Below are 21,443 nucleotides of genomic sequence, written 5' to 3'. Positions count from 1 at the left end.
GGGGGCGTGACACTGGCATGGCGCTTGAGGGACCCACGCAGCCACGCGTTTATGAGATGAGGCCGGAAGCACCCTACACCCACATCCATCCCAGTGTCACTCCCAGTGTGTGTGTGTGTGTGTGTGTGTGTGTGTGTGTGTGTGTGTGTGTGTGTGTGTGTGTGTACAGAGGGGCTGGGGCACACACACAGGCGTTCAGGGGTCACTCCTTGCAGGGTCCGGGGAGCCCAGTGTGACACTGGGGCTCAAACCAGCCCTGTCCTAGCTCCCAACCCGTCGTGGCGTGGCCCGGGGCTGTCGGCCTCACGTCAGGCCACAGCGCTCACTGGGGTTTGTCTTCCAGCCACGGCAGGCTGGGGTCAAGCAAGTTGGGGCCGACACCAGTCTCCCCTGTTGCTTGCCAGTGTGGCCCGACCTTGCCGGCGCCTTTGCATGCAGCCGGGAGCCGTGCAGCAGTGGTGGTGGCTGGGGAGGTCCCGGGGCCGCAGGGGACCTGTGCACGTGGGTGAGAGGCAGCTGCTGGAGCCCCACAAGCTCATCCTCCCCGTGAAACCGGCTGGAGTGTGTGGGAGGGGCTCGGCAGAGTCCCTTGACCCTGGCCCAGCCCTTCCCAGGGCCTGAAATATGCCTCAGAGCTGCCCTTTTCTTTGGGAGGAGGGTCTTTCTGGGTCACACCCATGGATGTTCAGGGGTTACTCCTGGCTCTGCACGCAGGAATTCTTCCTGGCGGCGCTCAGGGGACCGTATGGGATGTCGGGGATCAAACCCAGGCAGCCACGTGTAAGGCAAACGCCCTCCCTGCTGTCCTATTGCTCTGACCCCCCCTCCCCACCCTCCTGCTGTCACCAGACAGAGACCAGTCTCCTGACGGCTCTTCCTCTCCCACGGACGCAGGGCTGGGAGGGGGCCATCGGGGACACCACCCCGAACACCCCCTTCCCACAGGAAAGGCCCGAGGGAGGGAGGCGAGGCTGGGGCGGCCCCAGCTGGCTGCGCCACCAGAGGCCAGTCGCTCAGGCCCGGCCGCCTGCCCGCCTCCGTCTAACCCTGAGAGCTGCACCACGACCAGCGAGAAAAATACGAAGAGGCTTTATTTCATATGGGGGGTGCAGGCGAGGGTGCGGCGTCACTTGGTGATGGTGTTCCTGCAGAGAGAAGAGGGGGTGAGCCTACAGCGGGTGGACCCCCCCCAGCACGCCTCCCCTGGCCGCCCGCAGGGCCACTCACGCGTTCATGCTCTTGCCGCTGCCGCTGAGCACGATGTACGGCGTCTTCTGGGCCTTCTGCTTCTCCTGCAGCAGGGCCACCGTGCCCAGGGGCGTGTCGCTGGAGCTCATCTTCTTCAGGAGCTGCGGGACAGGCCAAGTCAGTGCCGTGGGTCAGGCCGTCAGCCCCCAGGATGGGCCGTCAGCCCCCAGGACGGGCTGTCAGCCCCCGGCCCACTCACCGCCTCCTCGTCCAGCTTCTTCATCCGTCGCTCCGTCTTCATCTTGCCGGAGCCCTTCCCATGGAAGCGGTGGGACAGCTGCCGGAAGGCCTGGGACAGGGGACGGGTGGGGACCAGGAGGGGCTGAGATGGGCTGCCCGAGGGGCTCGGGAGCACATGGGCATGGGGTGGCAGGAAGAGGTGAGGCGACGGGGCCACGCCCACTCACCTCCTTGGGGGTGAGCTTCCGGCCTGTCTCGTCCACGTACTCGATCTTCACGTCGGGCTTGTAGCCATCCTTCTCCTTGAAGTCCTGCGTGAAGCCGCGGTACTCCTCCCGCCGGCTGTACTTGTCGTCGATGGCCCTGGAGTGGCACCAGGCGGTCAGGTGGACGCCCCTCGCCCCCCACCCTGGGCCCCCGGCCCACCCTGACGGGCCCCCGACTCACATCTTGTCCTCGATGCAGTACACCGCGGACGGCAGGGACTTGTTGGGGGCCTTCACCCGGGCCACCTTCTGCACCGTCGTCTCCAGCAGCCCTGAGGACAGGCCGTGAGCCTCGGGCACCTCCCCTCAGCTGGCCAAGACCCCAGACACACGGGCCGACAGGGGTGTAGCCGGGAGCAGAGCCGGGACCCCCGAGGTGGGTGTCAGGACCACCACCTGCCTCCCACCCCTCTGGGAGCTGAGTAAAGCTTCCTGGGAGTGACGTAACCCAAACCGGCAAACCCGGGCAACGGGCTCCGGCCTCTGCACTGACCTTTGTTCTGACACAGGAGCAGGGCGGCCGCCAGCCCGCGGTTCACTATGGGCTCCTCGTCCAAAATGGTGGTGGAGGAGGCGGAGAACTGGGGGCGACATGTGGTGGGGTGGTGAGGCTGGGGGGAGGGGAGGCAGGGGAGTGGGGAGGGGAGAAGGGAGTGGGGAGGGGGAGAAGGGAGTGGGGAGGGGAAGCAGGGAGTGGGAAGGGGAGAGGAAGAGAGTGGGGAGGGGAGGCAGGGGAGAGGAAGGGGGTGGAGAGGGGAAGTAGGAGAGGCAGGGAGGAAGGGAGGCAGGGGAGTGGGTAGGGGAGAGGAAGGAGAGTGGGGCAGGAAGGCAGGGGAGTGGGGCGGGAGGCAGAGGATTGAAGAGGGGAGGCAGGGGAAAGGAAGGAGAGAGGGGAGAGGAGGGGAGGGGGAAGGGAGGCAGGAGAGGCAGGGGAGTGGGGAGGGGAGGCAGAGGAGTGGGGAGGGGAGAGGAGGGGAGGGGGAAAGGAGGCAGGAGAGGCAGGGGACTGGGGAGGGGAAGCAGAGGAGTGGGGAGGGGAGGCAGGGAGTGGGGCAGGAGGCAGGGAAGTGGGGAGGGGAGGCAGGGAGTGGGGAGGGGAGAGGGAGGGAGTGCGGAGGGGAGGCAGGGGAGAGGAAGGGAGTGGGGAGGGGAGAGGAAGAGGGTGGAGAGGGGAGGCAGAGGAGTGGGGAGGGGAGGCAGGGGAGTGGGGTGGGAGCAGGGGAGCGGGGAGGCGAGGCAGGGCAGTGGGGAGAGGAGCAGGGGCGGGTGGCCCTCACATCCTGCTGCTGCTTCTCCTCGTCCAGGTTCACGGTGCTCCAGCCCAGGTTCTCCTCCCCGTCCGACTCGGACCCCGCGTTGGCCGAGCGCTCCTCATCCCGCTCGAAGTCCTGGGAGCACAGGGGGTCAGCCGGGAGCAGGGCGGGGTGGGGGCCCACCCGAGCCCCCCCGCCGCGCGGCCCACCATGAGCTCCTCCTGCTCCTCGCGGTTGCCGGCCAGCCCGTAGGTGGGGATCTCGCCCAGCGTGCGGCAGAACTCGGACGTGGCGTTGAACACGATGGTGCCCTTGCGCTCGGGGTCGTCCTCGTCCTCCCAGCGCTGCCGCGCCTCCAGCTGCCTCACGATCTCCACCACCTGGGGGAGGGAGCGGCTGTGGGCAGAGCCGAGAGTTCTGGGGTGGTGCCGCCGGCACGGGGGACGGGCCCCCTGCACCCCCGCAGCCCGCGCCAACGCCCCACCCCCACACGGCCTCCTGCCCGCCCTGAGGACCCCGCGGGCACCTCCACACCCCCCCACCCCTGCCTCCCTCCTGCCAGGCAGAAACCGGCCGCCCCTTCCCAGCCCAGAACCCCAGGCGACTGCATACGCTGGCACGCGGGAAGGGTGGGGGGCCGGGGCCCACCCCGGGCAGTGGCATGCCCACCCACTGCGCTGTCTCGCCAACCCACCCCAGACACCATCTTCCGAATGCCCCAAGCAGTCCGTCTGCTGGCGGGGCACCCTCCCTCGAGGTCCCAGCTGGGCTGGGGACTGTCACCCAACGGCACCGTCATGCCTCTCAGCCCTTGGAGCGTGGCCCGGGGCTCGCCCGCCTCCTGCCGCGCCACTGCCTTTTGTCCTGGTTTTGGGGCAACACCTGGCGGTGCTCAGGGATCACTCCCCGGGGGGCTCAGGGGACCACACAGGGTGCCAGGGATTGAACCCAGGGTGGATGCGTGCGAGGCGAGTGCCCTCCCTGCTGTACTCTGGGCCCCGCCCACCCAATTTTGTTCTCCGGAATGGACACCCAGGATAGCCCCTGAGCACCTCAAAGTGTCACTCAAGCACAAAGAGCAACTCCCCCTCCCCCAACGCCCAAAACACGCGTCCTGACTCCCAGCTAAACTGCTCTCGAGGTTCGTGCACGCTTAGGGCTGAGGCTTCTCTGCTCCCGTGGGACCTCGCGACAAGCCCACTGTCCCTCTGCCCCTAACAATCACATCGTCACGCCAGCCCTGTGCCCACCAGGACCGCCTATCCACCCGCCTCCGGGTCTTCCTGGGGTCCCTGAACTGACCCTGGCCCCTCTGCTCATCCTTGGCCAAGACCACCAGCCTGCCCATTCCCATGTGCCATGGAGGATGGCCCAAGGTCCCCCGCAAGCCCAGCTGGCCCGTCCCCCTCAGAACTCAAGTGTCAGTTCACGGCTGGGGACAGCACGGCGGGGAGGGCATTTGCCTTGCATACAGCCAACCCGGGCTCAGTTCCCGACCCGACACCCCACATGGTCCCCCGAGCACCACCAAGCCTGATCCCTGAGCACAGAGCTGGGAGTAGCGCCCGAGCACTGTCGGGTGTGGCAAAAAAAAGAGATGCATTAGTTCCCCGAGGGGCCTCCTGGTCGGCACCAGGGTTTGGAACGGGAATTGGGGCGCAGGGACGGTCAGTCGGAACCATGTCCTGCCCCACCCTGACTCCGCGCCTCAGGAAGACAGTCGGCAGGCAGCAGTCCGCTACATGGGCACCCCTGGGGCAAGCGGGGAGCACCGAGACCCCCCACTCCAACAGGCTCAAGCACGAATCCCTGTAGCCCCCAGCCGGGCCCCCAACCCACTGCTCCAGCAGGGCTGCCGCGCCAGAGCCCAGGGGACTCGCCACAGGAGTGCGGGGAGGGCACGGGCCTTGCGGGCAGCCAACCGGGCTCCATCCCACACACCCCACAGGGCACACGGTCCCCCCAAACTGCCGGCCATGAGCCCCGAGCACGTCCAGGTGTGACCTGGCAGATGCAGCCCACCTGGCTGTAGGAACCAGGCTTGGGTCAGTTTCTGGGTGCTTGGGGGTACTCCAAGGGGGTGCTGGGGGTGGAGGCTGGGGCTCCCACAGTGCTGCCTCCCAGCCCCGTGAGGCGGTGCAGGAAGGTGCTGGGCCTGAGGTGCCGGCGGTGCTCAGGCAACCCCTGGCTCCGCGCTCAGGGATCACTCCTGGCGCTGCTCGGGGGCCTGCTCTACGGGGCGCCGGGACCAAACCCAGGCCAGCCATCTGCGACACAAGCGCCCTGCCCGCTGAGCTACGGCGCCAGGCCGGGATGGTAAACGTTAGCATTGTTCTCTGAAATGGAAAACTCCCTCTTACCCCGTCCACTGCTGTCCGTTTCCTGTTTATTTTTACGTGGATTTTGCACCACACCCAGCAGTGCTCAGGGCTTATTTCTGCACTTAGGGATCACGCCTGGTGGGCCTGGGGGACCATACGGGATGCCGGGATTGAACCCAGGTCGGCCAAGTGCAAGGCAAGCGCCCACTGAACCATCTCTCCGGCCCCTGCTGCCCATTTCTCTTATGCTCCTCAACTCTGGCCACCGCCTGTGCTTGTAAATAAAGTGTTACTGGAACGTGGCCAGCCACGGACACGTCACCTGGGTCTGCTCCCGCTACCCCCGCAGAGAACACAAGCCACATGGCCGAGCTCGGCCCGAGCCTCAGGTTCCTGCCGGAAGAGTCTGCAGCCCGTCTCAGGCGGCCGCTTGCACCTTCGGGTGGCCCCTCGTCAACCCGACTCACCTCGCTGCTGCCCCCAGCCCGCCCCTAGGGGGTGGTGCGACACCCCACGCGCCTGCTGCTCCCACCACCTCACTCGCCGCCTCTTCCCACGTCCCCTCTGGACGCCCCCTGTCCCCAGATGGGGGGTGTGGGAGACGTGTGGCCTCTGGGGTTAAAGTCTTCGAACCCCAGCCCTGCCACTCACCAGTCACGGAACCATGGGCAACTTGCCTAACAGCCCTGTGCCTCAGTTTGCTCATCTGTGAAGTGGGAGATAGTAGAGCCTTCCAGACTGGGTGCTCCTGGGAGGCCTCAACCACAGAAAGTTCTTTTTTATTTGTTTGTTTATTCATTCATTTATTTATTTATTGCTTTTTGGGTCACACCTGGCGATTCACAAGAGTCACTCCTGGCTCTGCACTCAGGAATTACTCCTGGCGGTGCTCAGGGGACCATACTGGATGTTGGGAATCGAACCCGGGTCGGCCGCGTGCAAGGCAAACTCCCTACCCACTGAACCACAGGAAGTTCTGACCCCTCCGCCTCAGACCCGGTGCCCTCGAGGCCGGCCCTGCGCGCCTGGCCAGGGCGACTAGGCCTGTGTCCCGAGCCCCGGCTGAGCCTGGCTCGCCAGGGTGCCAGCTGCCCGTGCCGCACTCCCAGGTCCCGGGAACTGCCGCCCGCCCACCCGCAGCCCGGCACAGGACGCCGCCTGAGGCTCACCTTCTCCCCGCTGTCCCGCAGCTGCTGCAGCTGGCGCAGCCGCCGCCCCTTCTCCAGCTGCTTCTGCAGCTCCAGCTCTGCCTCATCCTCCTCCAGGGCCTCGGGGGATGCAGGGACCGGCACAGCCGCGTCCTCTGGGGGACGGGAGCACACGGCTCAGGCCCCCCGCCCACCTGGACCCGGCCACCCCCCTCCGTGGGCGGCCCCTCACCCTCGTCGCTGATGTCCATGTTCTCCACCCGCGTGTCGTCCGACTGGGGCAGCGGCACCACGGGCTCCTTCTCCTCCTCCTCCTGGAGGTCCTCGCCCGCCTCAGGCACTCGGCGCCGGCCCCGGCCCCGCGCCCTGTGGGGACAGGCCCCTCCAATGAGCCTCGGCCCCTTGGCCGGCCTCTCCCGGGCCCCCGCTGCACCCCCACGCGCCCCCGGGGTCAAGGCCACCTGGAGCCGAAGTCCCCGTCCTGCGACTGGTCCCCGAGAGGCAGCAAGTCGTCGGCGCGCATAATCACCTCCTTCTCCTTCTTGCGGATCTTCTTCACCCTCCGCTTCGTCTTTTTGAAGGTCACCTGCGGGGAGGCAGCGGGACGGGTGGCCGGGCACTAGGGCACGCCACCCCCACGGGAAGGCCGGGGGACAGCGGATCCTGCTCCCAGCCACCGAGCAGTGGCTCCTCACAGCCCCCAACCCCCGGCACGGACGCACGCCCCGCCCGCGGCTCACCATCTCCTCGGGCGTGAGGTACTCGGAGGCGATCCGTGGCCCCACGGTGCACAGGGACTGGGCCTGCAGCCGCAGCCTGGCCCGGATCTCCTCCAGCTCCCGCTCCCGGCCCCCGTCGGCCAGGCCGCCCTGCTCCAGCCGGAAGGACTGCGGCCGCTCGCCCTCCAGCTCCTCGTCGTACTTGGCCAGGATGGAGCGCGGCTTCTGCTGCGCCAGGTCGTCCACGCTCTCGTCCTCGGCGTAGGGCAGGTAGTCGGGCTTCTTCTTCCGCAGCTCTACGTTCTTCTCGGCGCGCTCCTTGTCCACCAGGTTCACGTTCACCAGCACGTCCTCCTCCTCCTGCAGCACGCCTGGGGCAGCCCAAGGTCCCCGTGTCACAGCGCCCGCCCCCACTCCGACCGCACCTCCCCCCACCGCCCCCGCCGCGCCGCGCCCCACCTTTGTCCTTGAGCGTGAGGATAAGCGTCTCCCCTTCTCGGAAGGAGTCGATGGCGTGCTCCACCGTGAGCCCCTGCAGGTCCCGGGCACTGTACAGGTCCTGGGGGAGGGAGGCGGGTCAGAGGGGCTGTCCAGCCGGGGGCCGAGCAACCCCCCCGCCCCCACCCCACAGAGCAAGGCCTCACCTGCCGCCGCTGCTCGAACTCCTCCTCCACCAGGGTGCTGACGCCGAACTCTTGGTCCATCTCCTCCAGCAGCTTGGCCTGGGGCGCGGGGAGGAGGAGGGGGTGGCCTCTGGCCTCAGGGAGCAGGGAGGGGGCCCCCAGGCGCCGCCCGGCCTCCCCCGCCCCGGGCCCTCACCCGCTTCTCGGCCAAGTCCTTCTCCTTCTGCAGCTGCCGGCTCCGCTCGATCCAGGCGGCCGTGTCGTCCAGCCAGGGGTCATCCTCGCCCAGAGTCTTTATCTTCCTGGGGACGGGGAGAGTGAGGTGCCAGGAGCCGGGGCGCCCACCGCCCCCCGCCCGGGCCGGGGCTCACCCCAGCTTCTGGTTCAGCAGGCGCTTCTCCTTGGCCGCCGCCAGCTTCTCCCGCAGCTCCTCGCGCTGCCGCAAGGCCATCGGGTTGATGAGCTCGGCCGCCACGGGCTCATCCTTGGTGCCCGCCTCTGGAAAGGGTGAGCCGTGAGCCACGCACCTCGGCCCTCCCGGCCCGGGGGTGGATGAGCCGTGGGACACCCCCGCCCGGCACGGTGAGGCCCCCGTGTCTCCTTCCCGCAGGTCTGGGAACCGCGTATACCAGCTACGGTGACCTCCCCCCGACCGCCCCCGCACCGGGCCCCCACTCACCCTTCTTCACGGCATTGACCTCCAGGGGTTTCAGCCCCAGCTTGGCCCGGAGTTTACTGAGGGCGAGAGAGACAGGGTGAGGGGGACCCACAGGAGCGGGGCGCCCAACACACGCTGGGCGGGGGCCGTGCTCCCACACACGGAGCCACCCCACCTGCTGAGCCCTCCAGGGTCCCCCCCATCCCAACACTTCCCACAGGCCGCGGCAGGAGGGGCCTTACTTGGTCTCCTCGATGCTGAGGGACGAGGCATCCCCGGAGCTGGTCTTGGAGCTGGCGGCTGGGCAGAGACAGAAGCAGAGCTGAGACCTGCGCCCCCGTCTGCAGCCCCGGCCCGGCCCTGCCACCTCCCCACATCGGCCTTCTGCACCCCACCAGCCACCCCGTGATGGCTCAGGGACACCCCCATGCCATGGCGCCTCCATCCCCACCCGCGGGGGGCGGGCAGCAGTACCTGCAGGTGGGCGCTGCTGGCGGCTCCCGCTCCTAACCTCACACAGAGCCCAGCACGCAGGAGTCACCCCTCTCCTGCCTTCCAGTCCCCAAGCCCCGGGGGATGCCTGCCCTCACACAGGGGGTCTTGGGGCCCCCGGGGGTGCCTGTCCTCACATTGGGGCGTTTCTCTGGCCTGACCTCCACTCTCAAGCCTGATGGCCAGACCTGATCTAGCCGACCCCAAACCACATTTCGCCAGGAGCTTCCAACGTGCCAGCCCCCCTCCACCACCCCCCACACTGCTCGCCCCAAGCCTGCTTCTCTTCCGAATGCCTCCAACTCTCTGGACGACACCCCCAGTGAGAGACCCTGATCCAAGCAGGCATCCTCAACTCTACGTCCCCTGCCCACCCCGAGGTCCGCTCGGTTCCCGGGGCCTCGGAAACCTGGGTCCGCCTCCCCGGCACGGGCCCTCGGCTCTGCATCAGTTCCCCGGGGCTTGGAAAGCGGCGGCAGGACCGAGTCCCTGCCCCCGACTGCCCCCGAGGCCAAGTCCAAGTCCGCATCTCTTTCCTGGCGCCAGGATCCAACCCGAAGCTTCGTACGCGCCCCCCCCCCACCCCAGAGCTCAGATCGCTTTCACCTGCGTGTGCAGGTGTGTGTATGGGGGGGGGCCGAGGGGGAGCGCACCCGGAAGTGCCCGAGAGTGACCCCTGGCGGCGCTCAGAGGGATCGGACCCAGGGCCGCACGCAAATCCTGTGCCAACTCTCCAGCCCCGGGTTCGAGTTTCTTCGCAGAGCCAACGGGGCCTTTGTATACCTGGGTCCCATCGACCCTGCGACCTGGGGGCTTTGCTGTGCTTCTGCACCTACGTGACTCCACCCACCCACCACCCCCCCCCCCCGGGCCACCCGGCGGCAGGGGCGCGGGGCCCCGCCCCTTACCAGCCTCGTAGCCGTCATCGCGCTTCTCCCGCTTCACGCGGCGCTCCGAGGGCTCGGGCTGGCCGCGCTCCCGGCCGTGCGCGCTGCCGCGGGTGTCCACGTCGGCCCCGCGCCGCCCGCCGCCGCGCTCGGCCCCGCGCTCCCGACTGCGCTTCCGCCGCTCGCCGCCGCCGCCGCCGCCGCTGCTGCTGCCGCCGCCGCCGCCGCCGCTCCGGTGCTTGTGCTTTTTGTGCTCCCGGTGCCGCGGCGGCGGCTCGGCGGCGCTCCCGGTGCTGGCCGCCGCCGTCGTCCCGGTGGCCTCTTTCTCCCCGCGGTGCTTCTTGGACGACCCCATGGTGGCACGTCTACCCCGAGCCCGGCCGCCGCCGAGCCCCGACGACGCAAAATGGGAACACTTCCGGGTCGCGGGGCAGCCGGGGTCGTGTTGCCGGAAGCCGAGAGCGGCCGCTTCCGTCGTTTCCCGGGGAGCCGGCCCCGGAGGCTCACGGGAAGACGGGGCCGGCCGCCCTGCGCAGGCGCGGCGGCGGCGTCCGAGTGCGCAGGCGCTCCCGGGGCGCGCGCCCGCAGGACGCGGTTCCTGCGCTGTAGACCAGCATCGCTGGAGGCCGCCGGGTGTTGGGGCGCATCCCGGGCCCTGAGCCCCGGAGCCAGTGTGTGTCCGACGCCCTGCAGTTCGCCGACCCCGCCACGATTTTCCCTTTGGGGGAGCTGGAGGCTGGATCGCCGAGTTAACGGCGCGCACCCCCCTGCACAGCGCTCGGCCGTGCGCCAGTCTCCCGCCGGGGTGTGATGTTGGGGGGCTGGGAGTCACCCGCCCCCCACCCCGCTGCGTCCCACCCTGAAAGGCAGAGGCCAGTCTGGCCCATCTGAGCTTGCGTTTCTGTGCTGGGCATGTGTGGGGGAGCCGAGCTGGCCCTGAGCAGAGGCTGCACGGGGCTGTGACCCGTGACCGCCGCGGGAGCTTGGCCAGGGCCGAGCCTGCTGGCACCATCGCCGTCCCCTTCCCAGGAATAGCTGACTGTATTTTCCATAAAGTCTTTAATATTTATCTCAAGGGCTGGACTCTGGACTTAGGGCCGAGTGTCTGCTGGTGGCTTCTGTCTTTTTGGCTGTCCGAGAAGAACGTTCCGATTTCACCTTTTCTGACCTGCGGCGCCTTCAAGACAAAGACACTGAGAGGCCCCGGCTCAGGAGGGGAGAAGGCCATGGTCACTTTTTTTTTTTTTTTTTTTTTTTTGCTTGAAGGCCATGGTCACTTTTGCCATGGGCTCCTGTCTGGCTGGGCAGGGGACATCCCCTAACCGAGCCTCAGTCTCCTTTATGCCATGGGGAGGCTGGTGTGGCCCCAGCACATGGTGGGACTTGTGTGTGCAGGTCAGATGGCCCGCAGGGTGTGTGTGTCCCCACCTTAGGCTCAGTCATGTCTTTGGCGCTGGACAATGCCCTACCCACTTGAATCTCCAGGGTGCCCTACTGTTCCCCATGTTGCGGCCGGCTACTGGGGTGCATAGGACAGGACTGGGGTTAGACCCCTCATGGATCTGTTGAGGCTCCCAGTGAAGTTCTCAGCCTGGGAGTGTGTGTGCATGTGGGAGGGGGGGGTTGTGGCAATTGAGAGACCCCTCCAGGGACAATGGTGGTCGTGGTGGGAGATGGGGAGCCCCTTGCAGTAGGGCTCACCTGGGGTTCCTGGCTGTGTCCTCCACGTCCCTCTTGTCCGCATCTGCCAGCAGCAGCTTCTCATCCAGCCCCAGAGCCGACAGCACCCGGGAGAAGCGCCGGTTGACGCTGAGGCGGGCGTTGGCCTGCGGAGAAAGCGGGTTCCTGCACGGGCCGGCGGACAGCTGCCCCGAGGCCCCCCTTGGGGGACTCCAGGCTGCCCTCACCTGCATGGCCTGCTGGAACAGGTAGGGCCGGGCCTGCACCCTTTGGCGAATGTCATACAGCTCCGCCTGGTACTCTGTGAGGCGCTGTCGCTCCTGGCTCCTGCAGGTGACAGGGGCCAGCTGAGCCCGCACACAGCACTGCCCCGGCCCCCACAAGCCACTTGGACCCATCTGCCCTGGATTCCCCTGAGCCCCTTTCACCCTGTCTGACGCTGACAAGGGCCCCAGTCGGCTGCTCTAGGTCACACCTTTTCCCCACAGGGGACCCTGGTGGCTACTTCCATGGCCTCTGCCTCCAGAGAGGAAGTGGAGGTGGCTGGCAGGGGACAGGAGCTGTTTGCCAGCATTCTCTGGGTCGGGGCTTGGGAGAGGACAGGACAGCAGCGAACGAGCTGGGTGCAAGTGAGAACACGCTCGAAGCACCTGGCCCCCTGGGGGACGCTACGTCCTGGCCACAGGACCCAGCTCGCATGCATCTCAGAAGTGGGTGCGTGGGGGACCAGCTGCAGAGACTAGGAGAACCCCAAGAGCCGGGCTCATCCTGGCCGCTGGCGCCAGGGGGTCCTGGACACAGGGGAGAATCGGCTGACTTTCTCGGTCCTCACTGAGACTTTCCATGAATACTGGTCCTCAAACGATGCCGCTTTACTGAGCATCTTCGGGGATCATCGTTCCTCGTCAGTGCTACGATAAAATGAGTTTGAGCCATATTGGACTTTGCGTGGCAAGCACGCTTGGCCTTGAACTCCCAGAAGCAAGCGTGAGGATGCACAGCGAATTTTTTTTTTTTTTTTTGCTTTTTGGGTCACACCTGGCGATGCACAGGGGTTACTCCTGGCTCTGCACTCAGGAATTACCCCTGGCCATGCTCAGGGGACCATATGGGATGCTGGGATTTGAACCCGGGTTGGCCGCGTGCAAGGCAAACGCCCTACCCGCTGTGCTATCGATCCAGCCCGCACAGCGAATATTTTTATGCGTTATTTTTTATCTGTTGCTTTTCTTTTTCTTTTTCTTTTTTTTTTTTTTGCCTTTTGGGTCACACCCAGCAATGCACAGGGGTCACTCCTGGCTCATGTACTCAGGAATCACCCCTGGCGGTGCTCAGGGGACCATATGGGATGCTGGGAATCGAACCCGGGTTGGCTGCATGCAAGGCAAACGCCCTACCCGCTGTGCTGTGACTCCAGCCCCTTGGTTGCTTTTCTTGATCCACATCTAGTAGTGCTCAGGAGCTGTTCCCGGCTCTGTGGTCCGGGGACCGTAAGTGGTGCCAGGGGTTGAACCCAAGTTGGCCACGTGCAAGGCAAGTGCCTTGAGCCCCGTACTTTCTCTCCACATTGGGCATCGTTCACCCTTGCTGCTGTTGGCATGAACAAGATTATGCACGTGCCAGTTTCTGAGCTTGCGCACGTGATGGGCACCACACTGGGTGGCCCCCTGGCACATTCTGGCCACGATGCTCACTGGCTGAGGCAGGGGGAGAGGACCCCCTAACCCAAATGCTGGCATAACTTTAGTTGTGTTCACTCCAGCAATTGCATGCTCTTGTACCACTGGGGTCCCACCTGCAAAGCATGAGGCTTGGTGTCTGTAGGGCTCAAACTTGCCGCCTCACACTTGCAAGGAAGGAGCACCATGTCACTGGAGCACTGTCACCAAACCATGCCCCGCATTATTTGGTAGCTGCTGTGGAGATTGTTGCTATTATCTGTTTTGTTTTTTGTTTGTTTGCTTTTTGGTCACACCTTTTGATGCTCAGGGGTTAGTCCTGGCTCTGCACTCAGGAATTACTCCTGGCAGTGCTTGGGGGACCCTACGGGATGCCAGGGATCAAACTTGGGTTGTCCGTGTGCAAGGCAGACGCCCTGCCCACTGGCTTATGGCTCCAGCCCCTCTTGTCTTTATAGATGTCTTCTCATTTTTTTTTTTTTTTTTGCTTTTTAGGTCACAACCAGCGATGCTCAGGGGTTACTCCTGGCTCTGTACTCAGGAGTTACTCCTGGCGGTGCTTGGGGACTATATGGGTTGCCAGGGATTGAACCCGGGTTGGCCGCATGCAAGGCAAATGCCCTACCCGCTGTACTATCGCTCTGGCCCCAAGTCTTCTCATTTTTTTTTTTTGGTTTTTGGGTCACACCCGGCAATGCACAGGGGTTACTCCTGGCTCATGCACTCAGGAATTACTCCTGGCGGTGCTCGGGGGACCATATGGGATGCTGGGATTCGAACCCGGGTCGGCCACATTCGAGGCAAACGCCCTACCCACTGTGCTATCGCTCTGGCCCCAAGTCTTCTCATTTTCATTTGAGCATTACTATGTTGGGGTCTGTCACTCTCAGTGGGCAGTGCAGAGCCACCCTCCTCGCCCTGGCACTCTGTCCTTCCTCTGTCAAGAGGTGCCAAGAGCTGCCCCCCGGGGCCAGAAGCTCGCCCGCGGCAAGGGATGACCGGGTCTCACAGCAGTGCAGCCCCCGCTGTCGCTACCTCAGTTCCTCCAGCTTCTGCACAGCGGGCACGCAGCCGCGGCTGGCCCTGGGGGTGTAGGCCGCCAGGCACCGGGCCACCTGCTGCTGCACCCGCAGCTCCCGGGCCCGCCGCTGCTCCTCCTCCTGCCGCTCCTGCTGCTGCTGCTGTTCCCGCGTCCGCAGGAGGTTTCTGGAGGGAGATGCCGGCAGGGTCCCGGGTCAGGCTGGAAGGGAGTCCGGACGCTTGCAGGAGGAGGGGTTGGCTGGAGCTTGAGAGGCAAGGGCCTGGAGATTGGGGTTTGTGAAGGAAGTCTGACAGGATGAAGGACCCCCCTCTGCCAGCCAATGAAGTGCCCCCCCCCCGCCCCCGTGAGAGTGACCCCAGCCCAGGCCAGAGCACAGAGCGTGCCTGTAGCTCACGGGCATGCTGACTTCCCATGACGGTGCAGCTCTTCTGCAGGAAGGAAGGCAGATCTTGCTTTATAACCCCCGTGTGCTCGGAGCTAGCGTAATGCTTTAGTGTGACACAGAGCAGGTGTGTGGATCACGGGTGGGGGGGGGTGGATGGATGGGCAGGTGAGTTGATGATGCGTGGGAGAGTGGATGATGGACAGGTGCGTGGCTGGGAAGGTTGATGGATGGATTCATGGGTGGGTGAGTAGACATGGGTAGAGGGATGGATGGGGAGGCAAGGAGATGGGTGGGAGGTATACTGATGAATAGGATGATGAATGGATGTGAGGGTGGATAGACAGAGGGCGGTGGTGGGTGAATAAATGAATAGATAGGTGAAGGGGCTGGAGTGATAGCACAGTGAGTAGGGCATTTGCCTTGCATGCGGCTGACCCGGGTTTGATTCCCAGCATCCCATATGGTCCCCCGAGCACCGCCAGGGGTAGTTCCTGAGTGCAGAGCCAGGAGTGACCCCTGTGCAACACCGGGTGTGGCCCAAAAAGCAAAAAAAAAAAAAGGTGAATGAATCAATGATAGGTGGGCAGGCATTTAAATGGATGGGTGGATGGATGGTGAATGGATGAATCAATGGGTGACGGGTAGATAGATGAATGAAGGGTGGATGGTTAGGGGAATGGATAAATGGAAGGGTAGGTGGGTGACTGAAGCATAGGTGGATGGATGGGTGGTGGGTGTATAAATGGATGGATAGATGGATGAATAAATGGATGGATGGGTAGGTGGATTAGTAGGTGGATGGATGGATGGGTGGGTAGGTGGGTGGATGGATGGGTGGGTGGATGGATGGGTGGGTAGGTGGGTGGATAGGTGGGTGGGTGGATGGATGGGTGGGTGGGTGGATGAGCAGGTGGATGGGTCAGTAGGTGGAAGGATGGATAGGTGGATAACGAAATGACAGGAAGAACTGGGGAGTGGAGACATGGGAGAATGAACCCGAGGGGGAACACACTAAGTACGTCCTAGGGAACTGACTCCTTCCCTAGCCCTGGGCTCCCCCTGCCTCCTCCCGCCTTACCTGGTGGCCTCCTGCCGTTTGTGGAAGGTTCGGTTGGGGACGCTGAGGTACAGGGAGGTCTCTCTGTCTCCCCACGTCTGGCCCTTGCCCGTCCTCTTGGAGGCGTTGAGGAGCGCCTGCAGGGCCTTCCGGGATTGCTTCTCGGCGCCTGTTCGCAGCGGGCCACGTTAGGGGCTCCCACGCCCGGCTCTCCCTCCTCCCGCTGTCCCGCTGTCCCGCTGACGGGCCGCTGGGCCGGCGCTCACCGCGGGTCGAGTCTCGCTGTCGCTGCCTGTGCGGCTTCTCCAGGTGCCAGAGTCTGTCCACCTCCCTGGCCTTGGCCTTCCTCTGCTGCGGGCCGTGGAGGCGGCCGGCGCTGGGGGGCCTCTCCCCCTCACTCTCAGCCTCTTCCCGGGCCTCTGCCTCCTGTCCCTCCTCCTCCACGGCGGGTCCCCTCCTGGGGAGCCGGGGCAGCTCCCTGGGGCCGGCGTCCGACTCCCGGCCGAGCCAGGCCTTCCTGGGCGGCTGCAGCCCCTGGCTCTGGGCTGGGCCCGCAGTGGCGGCTTTCCTCTCCGCGCTGGGCATCTTGGACCTCCAGCCGTCGGCGGGGGGCTCCGGGAGCTTGGGCATGGTGGTCTTCTGCTTGGGCGGGCGCTCGGGCGTCTCGAGGGGCACAGGCGGGACGTGGAGGCCCTCGGGGGGTGAGGAGCCGGGCGGCAGCCAAGTCCGGCTCTCCCAGGCCCACTGGAAGGGGAAGGAGGGCTTCCGGGGCGCGGCGGGGCAGACGCTGAGGAGGAAGAGGAGTCAGGGGCCTGGGCTGCCCGCCCGCACCCCTCCCGGCCCGGCCCGCCGCTTACTCGGCCTTGGCACGGCTGTGACCTTTCCTGTGGTGGCCCCTGCACTTCCGCTCCCTCGGCGCCTGGCCCAGACTCCGCGACCTCGACTGTGGGCCGCCGTGCGTGACATCGCGGCACCCCGGACCCCCCTAGGTGAGGACAGGAGAGGATGCCCAGTGAGTCACTCGGCCTCCTGCCCCCTCCCCAGACACCTCCCAGGTCCTGTCTCCCTTTCTTGGTATTTTTCGGGGGGGCCATATCCACTGTGGGGTTCAAGGGACCATACAGGGTGCAGGGACATATGGGGGGCCACATTCAGTGATGCTCAGGGGTTACTCCTGGCTCTGTGCTCAGAAATTACTCCTGGCAGGACCCAGGGGACCATCTGGAATACCGGGGGTCGAACCCAGGTCAGCTACGTGCAAAGCAAACCCCCTACCTGCTGCACTATCCTTCCAGCCCCTAAAAATGTTTTACGTACAGATCTCCTGGGGGTGGGAAGGAACAGGGGTGCCGGTGGTGGGATTGGGGCTGGAACCTCAGATGCCTAAAATGCAACTAGGAGAAAACTGTGAAAAACTTCGTAAATCACAGTGGCTTAATGAAAAAAAAAAATCCAAGCAAATAAAAATCTCTAGGTTATTTCAAATGGCGGGCTGGAGCGATAGCACAGCAGGTAGGGCATTTGCCCGGATAGACCCGAGTTTGATTCGTCCGTCCTTCTCAGAGACCCCGACAAGCTACCAAGAGTATCCCACCCGCACGGCAGAGCCTGGCAAGCTCCCCGTGGCGTATTCGATATGCCAAAAACAGTAACAAGTCTCACTATGGAGACGTTACTGGTGCCCGCTCGAGCAAATCGAGGAGCAATGGGAGGACAGTGACAGTGATTTCAAATAACCTTCATGAGATGGCAGAAGCAAACGGGAGGCTCACTGGCCAGGCCCTCAGCGTCTGGGCTGAGGGGCCCGCGCGGCTCTGGAGGGGACCCCTCGGACACACATCATCTTGCTCACCCAGAGGCTCAGACAGGACAGTCATTTGGCAGGGGGAGTCTCGCCAACGGCCCCATCACCGTGTCACCTCTGCACTCCGGCTTCTGGGTCAGGGACAGCCGCGGGCGGAGGAGCACGGTCTGTCCACCCCACTCCCCCTCTCCCAGGCCCCGTCACCCGCTCCCCCTTCCCTTTGCCCTGGCCCTGCTCTCCGGCTCTCCCAGGCCTTGACCATGGGCCACTTAGCATCTCCAGGTGTGTCTGGGCCCCGCTGGCCGGCCGGCCTGCCTCGGGGCAGTTGGCAGCGCCCCCGAGGGGCGCCCTCACCTGTTCATACTGCAGGATGTTGGACAGGAGCTTGAGCAGCCCCCTGGTCATCCCTGGGGACCGCTGCTGTGCGCGAGCGTCGGGCGCCGGCCTCCTGGGTGGTACCTTGACCCGCTGTTGGTGTGAGTCTAACATACTGTGTGTCTCGCCCCTCCCCGGCTGCCCACCTTGGAACCCCAGCACCCAGCCCATCTCTATGGCAACCGAGTCCCAGCCCTGATGGAAGCGGGGGCCCAGGTGGAGTGGCCCCCCCCACCATGGAGGAGAGAGCAGTTCAGGGAGAAGAGTTGAGGAAGGATCCGGAGCCCACTCCTGTCCCCGAGGCTCCCCCAGGAGCCCGGGTCTCACGGGGGCCACACCGCAGGGGAAGAGAAAGACAAGCCTGGCCCTCCCTGGTGACCCCGCCATCTTGCGGCCTCGTGGGGCGGTCACCCAACCCCCCCCCCCGCAGGACTGTGCTAGATCACCTGTGCGCTCCCGCCTGCAGAGCCCGGCTTTGCCCATCAAACCTGGGTGCTGGGGTCACCGGGAGGGCCGCTCCGTGCCCGTGCCTCCCCCTCCTCCCTCCCCACGCTGTCACAGGGAGGCAACTCAGGCGGGTCACACTCAGAGCAGGGGAAGTGCCCGCAAGCAGGGGCCCCCAGGGCAAGTCCAGGGAAAGGTGCAGCTGTGGGGGGCCCTGGAGGTGGACCCGAGGAACAGCACAGGCCCAGTCGAGTCCGAGCCCGGAGCCCGCGGCCTCTCTCCCTGCCCCTGCACTCGGGAAGGTGGCGCCGCTGCTCCATTCTCGAGGTGCAGGACCCCCGCCCCCTGGAGACCCGATCCGTGGACAGGCCCCGGCCACGTCCTCGTGCACGGGGGACGGCAGGATGGGGTGACCGGGGAGCCTCGACCCCCCCAAAGGAGCTCCTGCTGCTCTGCGGCCTCCAAGGGCACCACCGTCTCCCTGCGGGGCCCAGTTCCCTGTTTCAGCGCCCGGGGACCCCGCCAAGGCCAGACTCGACTCACACCCAAGTGGAGGAGTTGAAAGTCAGTCTCGTGTTCCGCCACGTGGCTCGGCCACACAGCCTTGCGGAGGCTCCCTCCATGCCCCCCTGCACCCCCTCCCTCCCCCTAGCCAGGAGTATACGCCCTGGGTCCCTGCAGAGGCTCCCCCAGCCCCTGGCCCCACTTCTGCCTCCTCAGCAGCCGGGGGGAGTGAACCCCAGGACCGAGTCAGTCAGCCCCCCACGAATCCCGTTTTTCGGAGTGAACGCCCATCCTCACCACCACCTGCTCGGCATCACGTGACCATTGTCCCCTCAACTGTTCATCCCCATGGCCCTGCCCACCCGCTGTGTCTTTTATTTGTGGGGGGGGTTTGGTTTGGGGCCACACCCCGCAGTGCTCAGGGCTTACTTCTGGCTCTGTGCTCAGGGATCGCTCCTGGAGGGGCTTGGGGGGACCTTATGTGGCACCAGAGGTCGAACCCGGGTTGGCCACATGCCAGGCAAGGGCCTCCCGCTGTCCTGTTGCTCCGGCTCCTGCTGCTTTTGCCTGTACTGTTTCCCCAGCACTTCCTCTTCCAATTCTGTTGAGTGTCACCTAAGACTAAGGAGCACTGGGAGCCCCCCTGGCCCCCCATCTCTTCATCAGAGCTTGACTAGTGGCACAGCTCCAGCAGCTGTTAAACCCCCACTTCCCTCCCCTTCCCTCCCCTTCCTTTTTATTTCTCTTGGCCACACCCAGCGATGCACAGGGGTTACTCCCGGCTCTGCACTCAGGAATTAGTCCTGGTGGTGCTCAGGGGACCCTGTGGAATGCCGAGGGGTTCAAACTGCCGCACATGTGGGACCCATCACCTAGAGAAGCCTGGAAGGATAGCACAGTGGGTAGGGCGTTTGCCTTGCATGCGGCTGACCTGGGTTCGATTCCCAGCATCCCATATGGTCCCCCGAGCACCGCCAGGGGTAATTCCTGAGTGCATGAGCCAGGAGTAACCCCTGTGCATCGCTGGCTGTGACCCAAAAAGAAAACAAAAACCAAACCCACAAGGCGAACGCCCTCCCTGCTGTCCACAGCACCTCGCCCTGATGCAGCACCGTCAGCACGAGTGTGCGGGTGCTGCTCTGACTCCCGCTACTGTGTCCCACCCCCATCTGGCTTCACTTGTCTACGTGGCTTCCCCTCTCCATCCCACCCCACCCCCCGTTCTCCCTTGAACCCTTCCTCAGCTTCCTCAGCCATGCTCACACCCCTCCCACGGTCCCGCTGATGCCACCTCTGTCCCCTGTCCGGGTGGCCCCTCGCAGCGGCCCCACAGCTGGCCGGGTTCCCAGCTCTGCCCTCCGAGGATCCACTGGCCCATCTCTCCCGTCCGGGCTTGTGCCCTGCGGCCTCGCTGCCTCGCTCCCACCCTGTCTGCTCCAAGGGAGGCTTCTCTAGGTGAGGGGTCCCACATGAGTGCTTCTCCCCCACCCCCAGTCCCCATCTTGGCCACATACTTTCTTCTGTCCTGGCTTCTTTGTTTTTTTTTTTTGCTTTTTTGGTCACACCCGGCAATGCACAAAAGTCACTCCTGGCTCTACACTCAGGAATCACCCCTGGCAGTGCTCAGGGGGCCATATGAGATTCTGGGAATCAAACCCGGGTCTGCCACGTGCAAGGCAAACGCCCTCCCCGCTGTGCTATCACTTCAGGCCCCTGCTTCATTGTTGTTGCCTGTTTGGGGTCTCCTAAGCTGGGCTCAGGAGATCCGGGGATCCCATCAGGAGAGTCTTGGCCAACCGGATCAATGGCTGGATGCCAGGGTTCAAGGATGAGGTGCCAGAGATTATCTGGATCACACGGCAGGGCTGGGGCCTCTCCAGGGTCACCCAGAGATGCCTGGGGGACCCTGCAGGTACCAGAGATTGAAAGACAGGCTGCGCATAAAGCGAGGGTCCAATTCACTGGACTCTCTTTCTGGTTTGTTTTAAATTTTTATTTATTTATTTATTTATTCTGCTTTTTTGGGGGGGGTCACACCCAGCGATGCTCAGGGGTTACTCCTGGCGGTGCTTGGAGGACCATATGGGATGCCGAGGATCAAACCCGGATCGGCCGAGTGCAAGGCAAATGCCCTACCCGCTGTGCTATCGCTCCGGCCCCTGTTTTTTTTTTTTTTTTAAATAAGGTAGTTGACAATATTTGATCACATCCAATATACCAATATTCAAAGACCAATCCCACCACCATGACACCTTCCCACCACCATATATTTTTTTATTTTTGGGTCACACCCGGCGATGCACAGGGGTTACTCCTGGCTCTGCGCTCAGGAATTACCCTTGGCGGTGCTCAGGGGACCCTATGGGATGCTGGGAATCGAACCCGGGTCGGCCCCATGCAAGGCAAACGCCCTACCCGCTGTGCTATTGCTCCAGCCCCACCACCATATTTGGAATGTTTCCCTCCCAAGTCCCAATCCCTAGCCCAAGGCACAACCGAAATAATATATTTTGTACTGTTTGTTATGAAAAACCGCTGAAAATGTTACAACAAAGTATCCATACAGGAAACAGTGGTGAGGATTGTTCTATTTGGGCCAGGGCCATTAAGACATTCCTTAGGCTATCACTAAGATGTTGTTAGGGGCTGGAGTGATAGCACAGCGGGTAGGGCATTTG

The 21,443-nt window shown here is 64.4% G+C and overlaps 2 protein-coding genes across 3 annotated transcripts; both read right to left on the bottom strand.

Moving 5' to 3' along the window:
• Positions 1-1,073: 1,073 nt before the first annotated feature.
• Positions 1,074-10,209, bottom strand: SART1 (spliceosome associated factor 1, recruiter of U4/U6.U5 tri-snRNP). 2 transcript variants are annotated; one of them, XM_055143188.1, is made up of 19 exons: positions 9,817-10,209; positions 8,659-8,716; positions 8,438-8,493; positions 8,130-8,256; positions 7,955-8,060; positions 7,780-7,857; positions 7,595-7,694; positions 7,157-7,506; positions 6,878-7,002; positions 6,649-6,782; positions 6,438-6,571; positions 3,157-3,327; positions 2,972-3,082; positions 2,188-2,275; positions 1,876-1,966; positions 1,656-1,791; positions 1,448-1,537; positions 1,228-1,349; positions 1,074-1,145 (listed from the first exon to the last, which is right to left on the bottom strand). In XM_055143188.1, exons 1-19 carry the CDS (start codon positions 10,148-10,150, stop codon positions 1,127-1,129), a joined length of 2,430 nt encoding a protein of 809 aa, XP_054999163.1. In that variant the 5' UTR covers positions 10,151-10,209; the 3' UTR covers positions 1,074-1,126. The 2 variants fall into 2 exon arrangements, with proteins under 2 accessions (XP_054999163.1, XP_054999164.1); XM_055143189.1 differs by lacking the exon at positions 9,817-10,209 and adding an exon at positions 9,179-9,471.
• Positions 10,210-10,866: 657 nt separating this feature from the next.
• TSGA10IP (testis specific 10 interacting protein) lies at positions 10,867-17,847 on the bottom strand. Its single transcript, XM_055143826.1, has 7 exons — positions 17,797-17,847; positions 15,905-16,382; positions 15,660-15,807; positions 14,190-14,360; positions 11,703-11,802; positions 11,497-11,621; positions 10,867-10,972 (listed from the first exon to the last, which is right to left on the bottom strand). Exons 1-7 carry the CDS (start codon positions 17,845-17,847, stop codon positions 10,867-10,869), a joined length of 1,179 nt encoding a protein of 392 aa, XP_054999801.1.
• Positions 17,848-21,443: the final 3,596 nt, after the last annotated feature.

The sequence above is a fragment of the Sorex araneus genome, chromosome 6 (assembly GCF_027595985.1).
Source record: "Sorex araneus isolate mSorAra2 chromosome 6, mSorAra2.pri, whole genome shotgun sequence".
Taxonomy (NCBI): Eukaryota; Metazoa; Chordata; class Mammalia; order Eulipotyphla; family Soricidae; genus Sorex; species Sorex araneus.
This window is presented reverse-complemented; position numbering and strand designations above follow the sequence as displayed.

Coding starts and splice junctions, on each gene's coding strand:
- TSGA10IP (XM_055143826.1), bottom strand. CDS start 17,847: ATGACCAGGGGGCTGCTCAAGCTCCTGTCCAACATCCTGCAGTATGAA. Junction 14,361..15,659: donor AAACGGCAGGAGGCCACCAG/GTAAGGCGGGAG, acceptor ATCTCCCTCCAG/AAACCTCCTGCGGACGCGGG. Junction 11,622..11,702: donor TGTTCCAGCAGGCCATGCAG/GTGAGGGCAGCC, acceptor CTTTCTCCGCAG/GCCAACGCCCGCCTCAGCGT.
- SART1 (XM_055143188.1), bottom strand. CDS start 10,150: ATGGGGTCGTCCAAGAAGCACCGCGGGGAGAAAGAGGCCACCGGGACG. Junction 8,717..9,816: donor CGATGACGGCTACGAGGCTG/GTAAGGGGCGGG, acceptor GTCTCTGCCCAG/CCGCCAGCTCCAAGACCAGC. Junction 7,858..7,954: donor AGGACTTGGCCGAGAAGCGG/GTGAGGGCCCGG, acceptor CCCGCGCCCCAG/GCCAAGCTGCTGGAGGAGAT.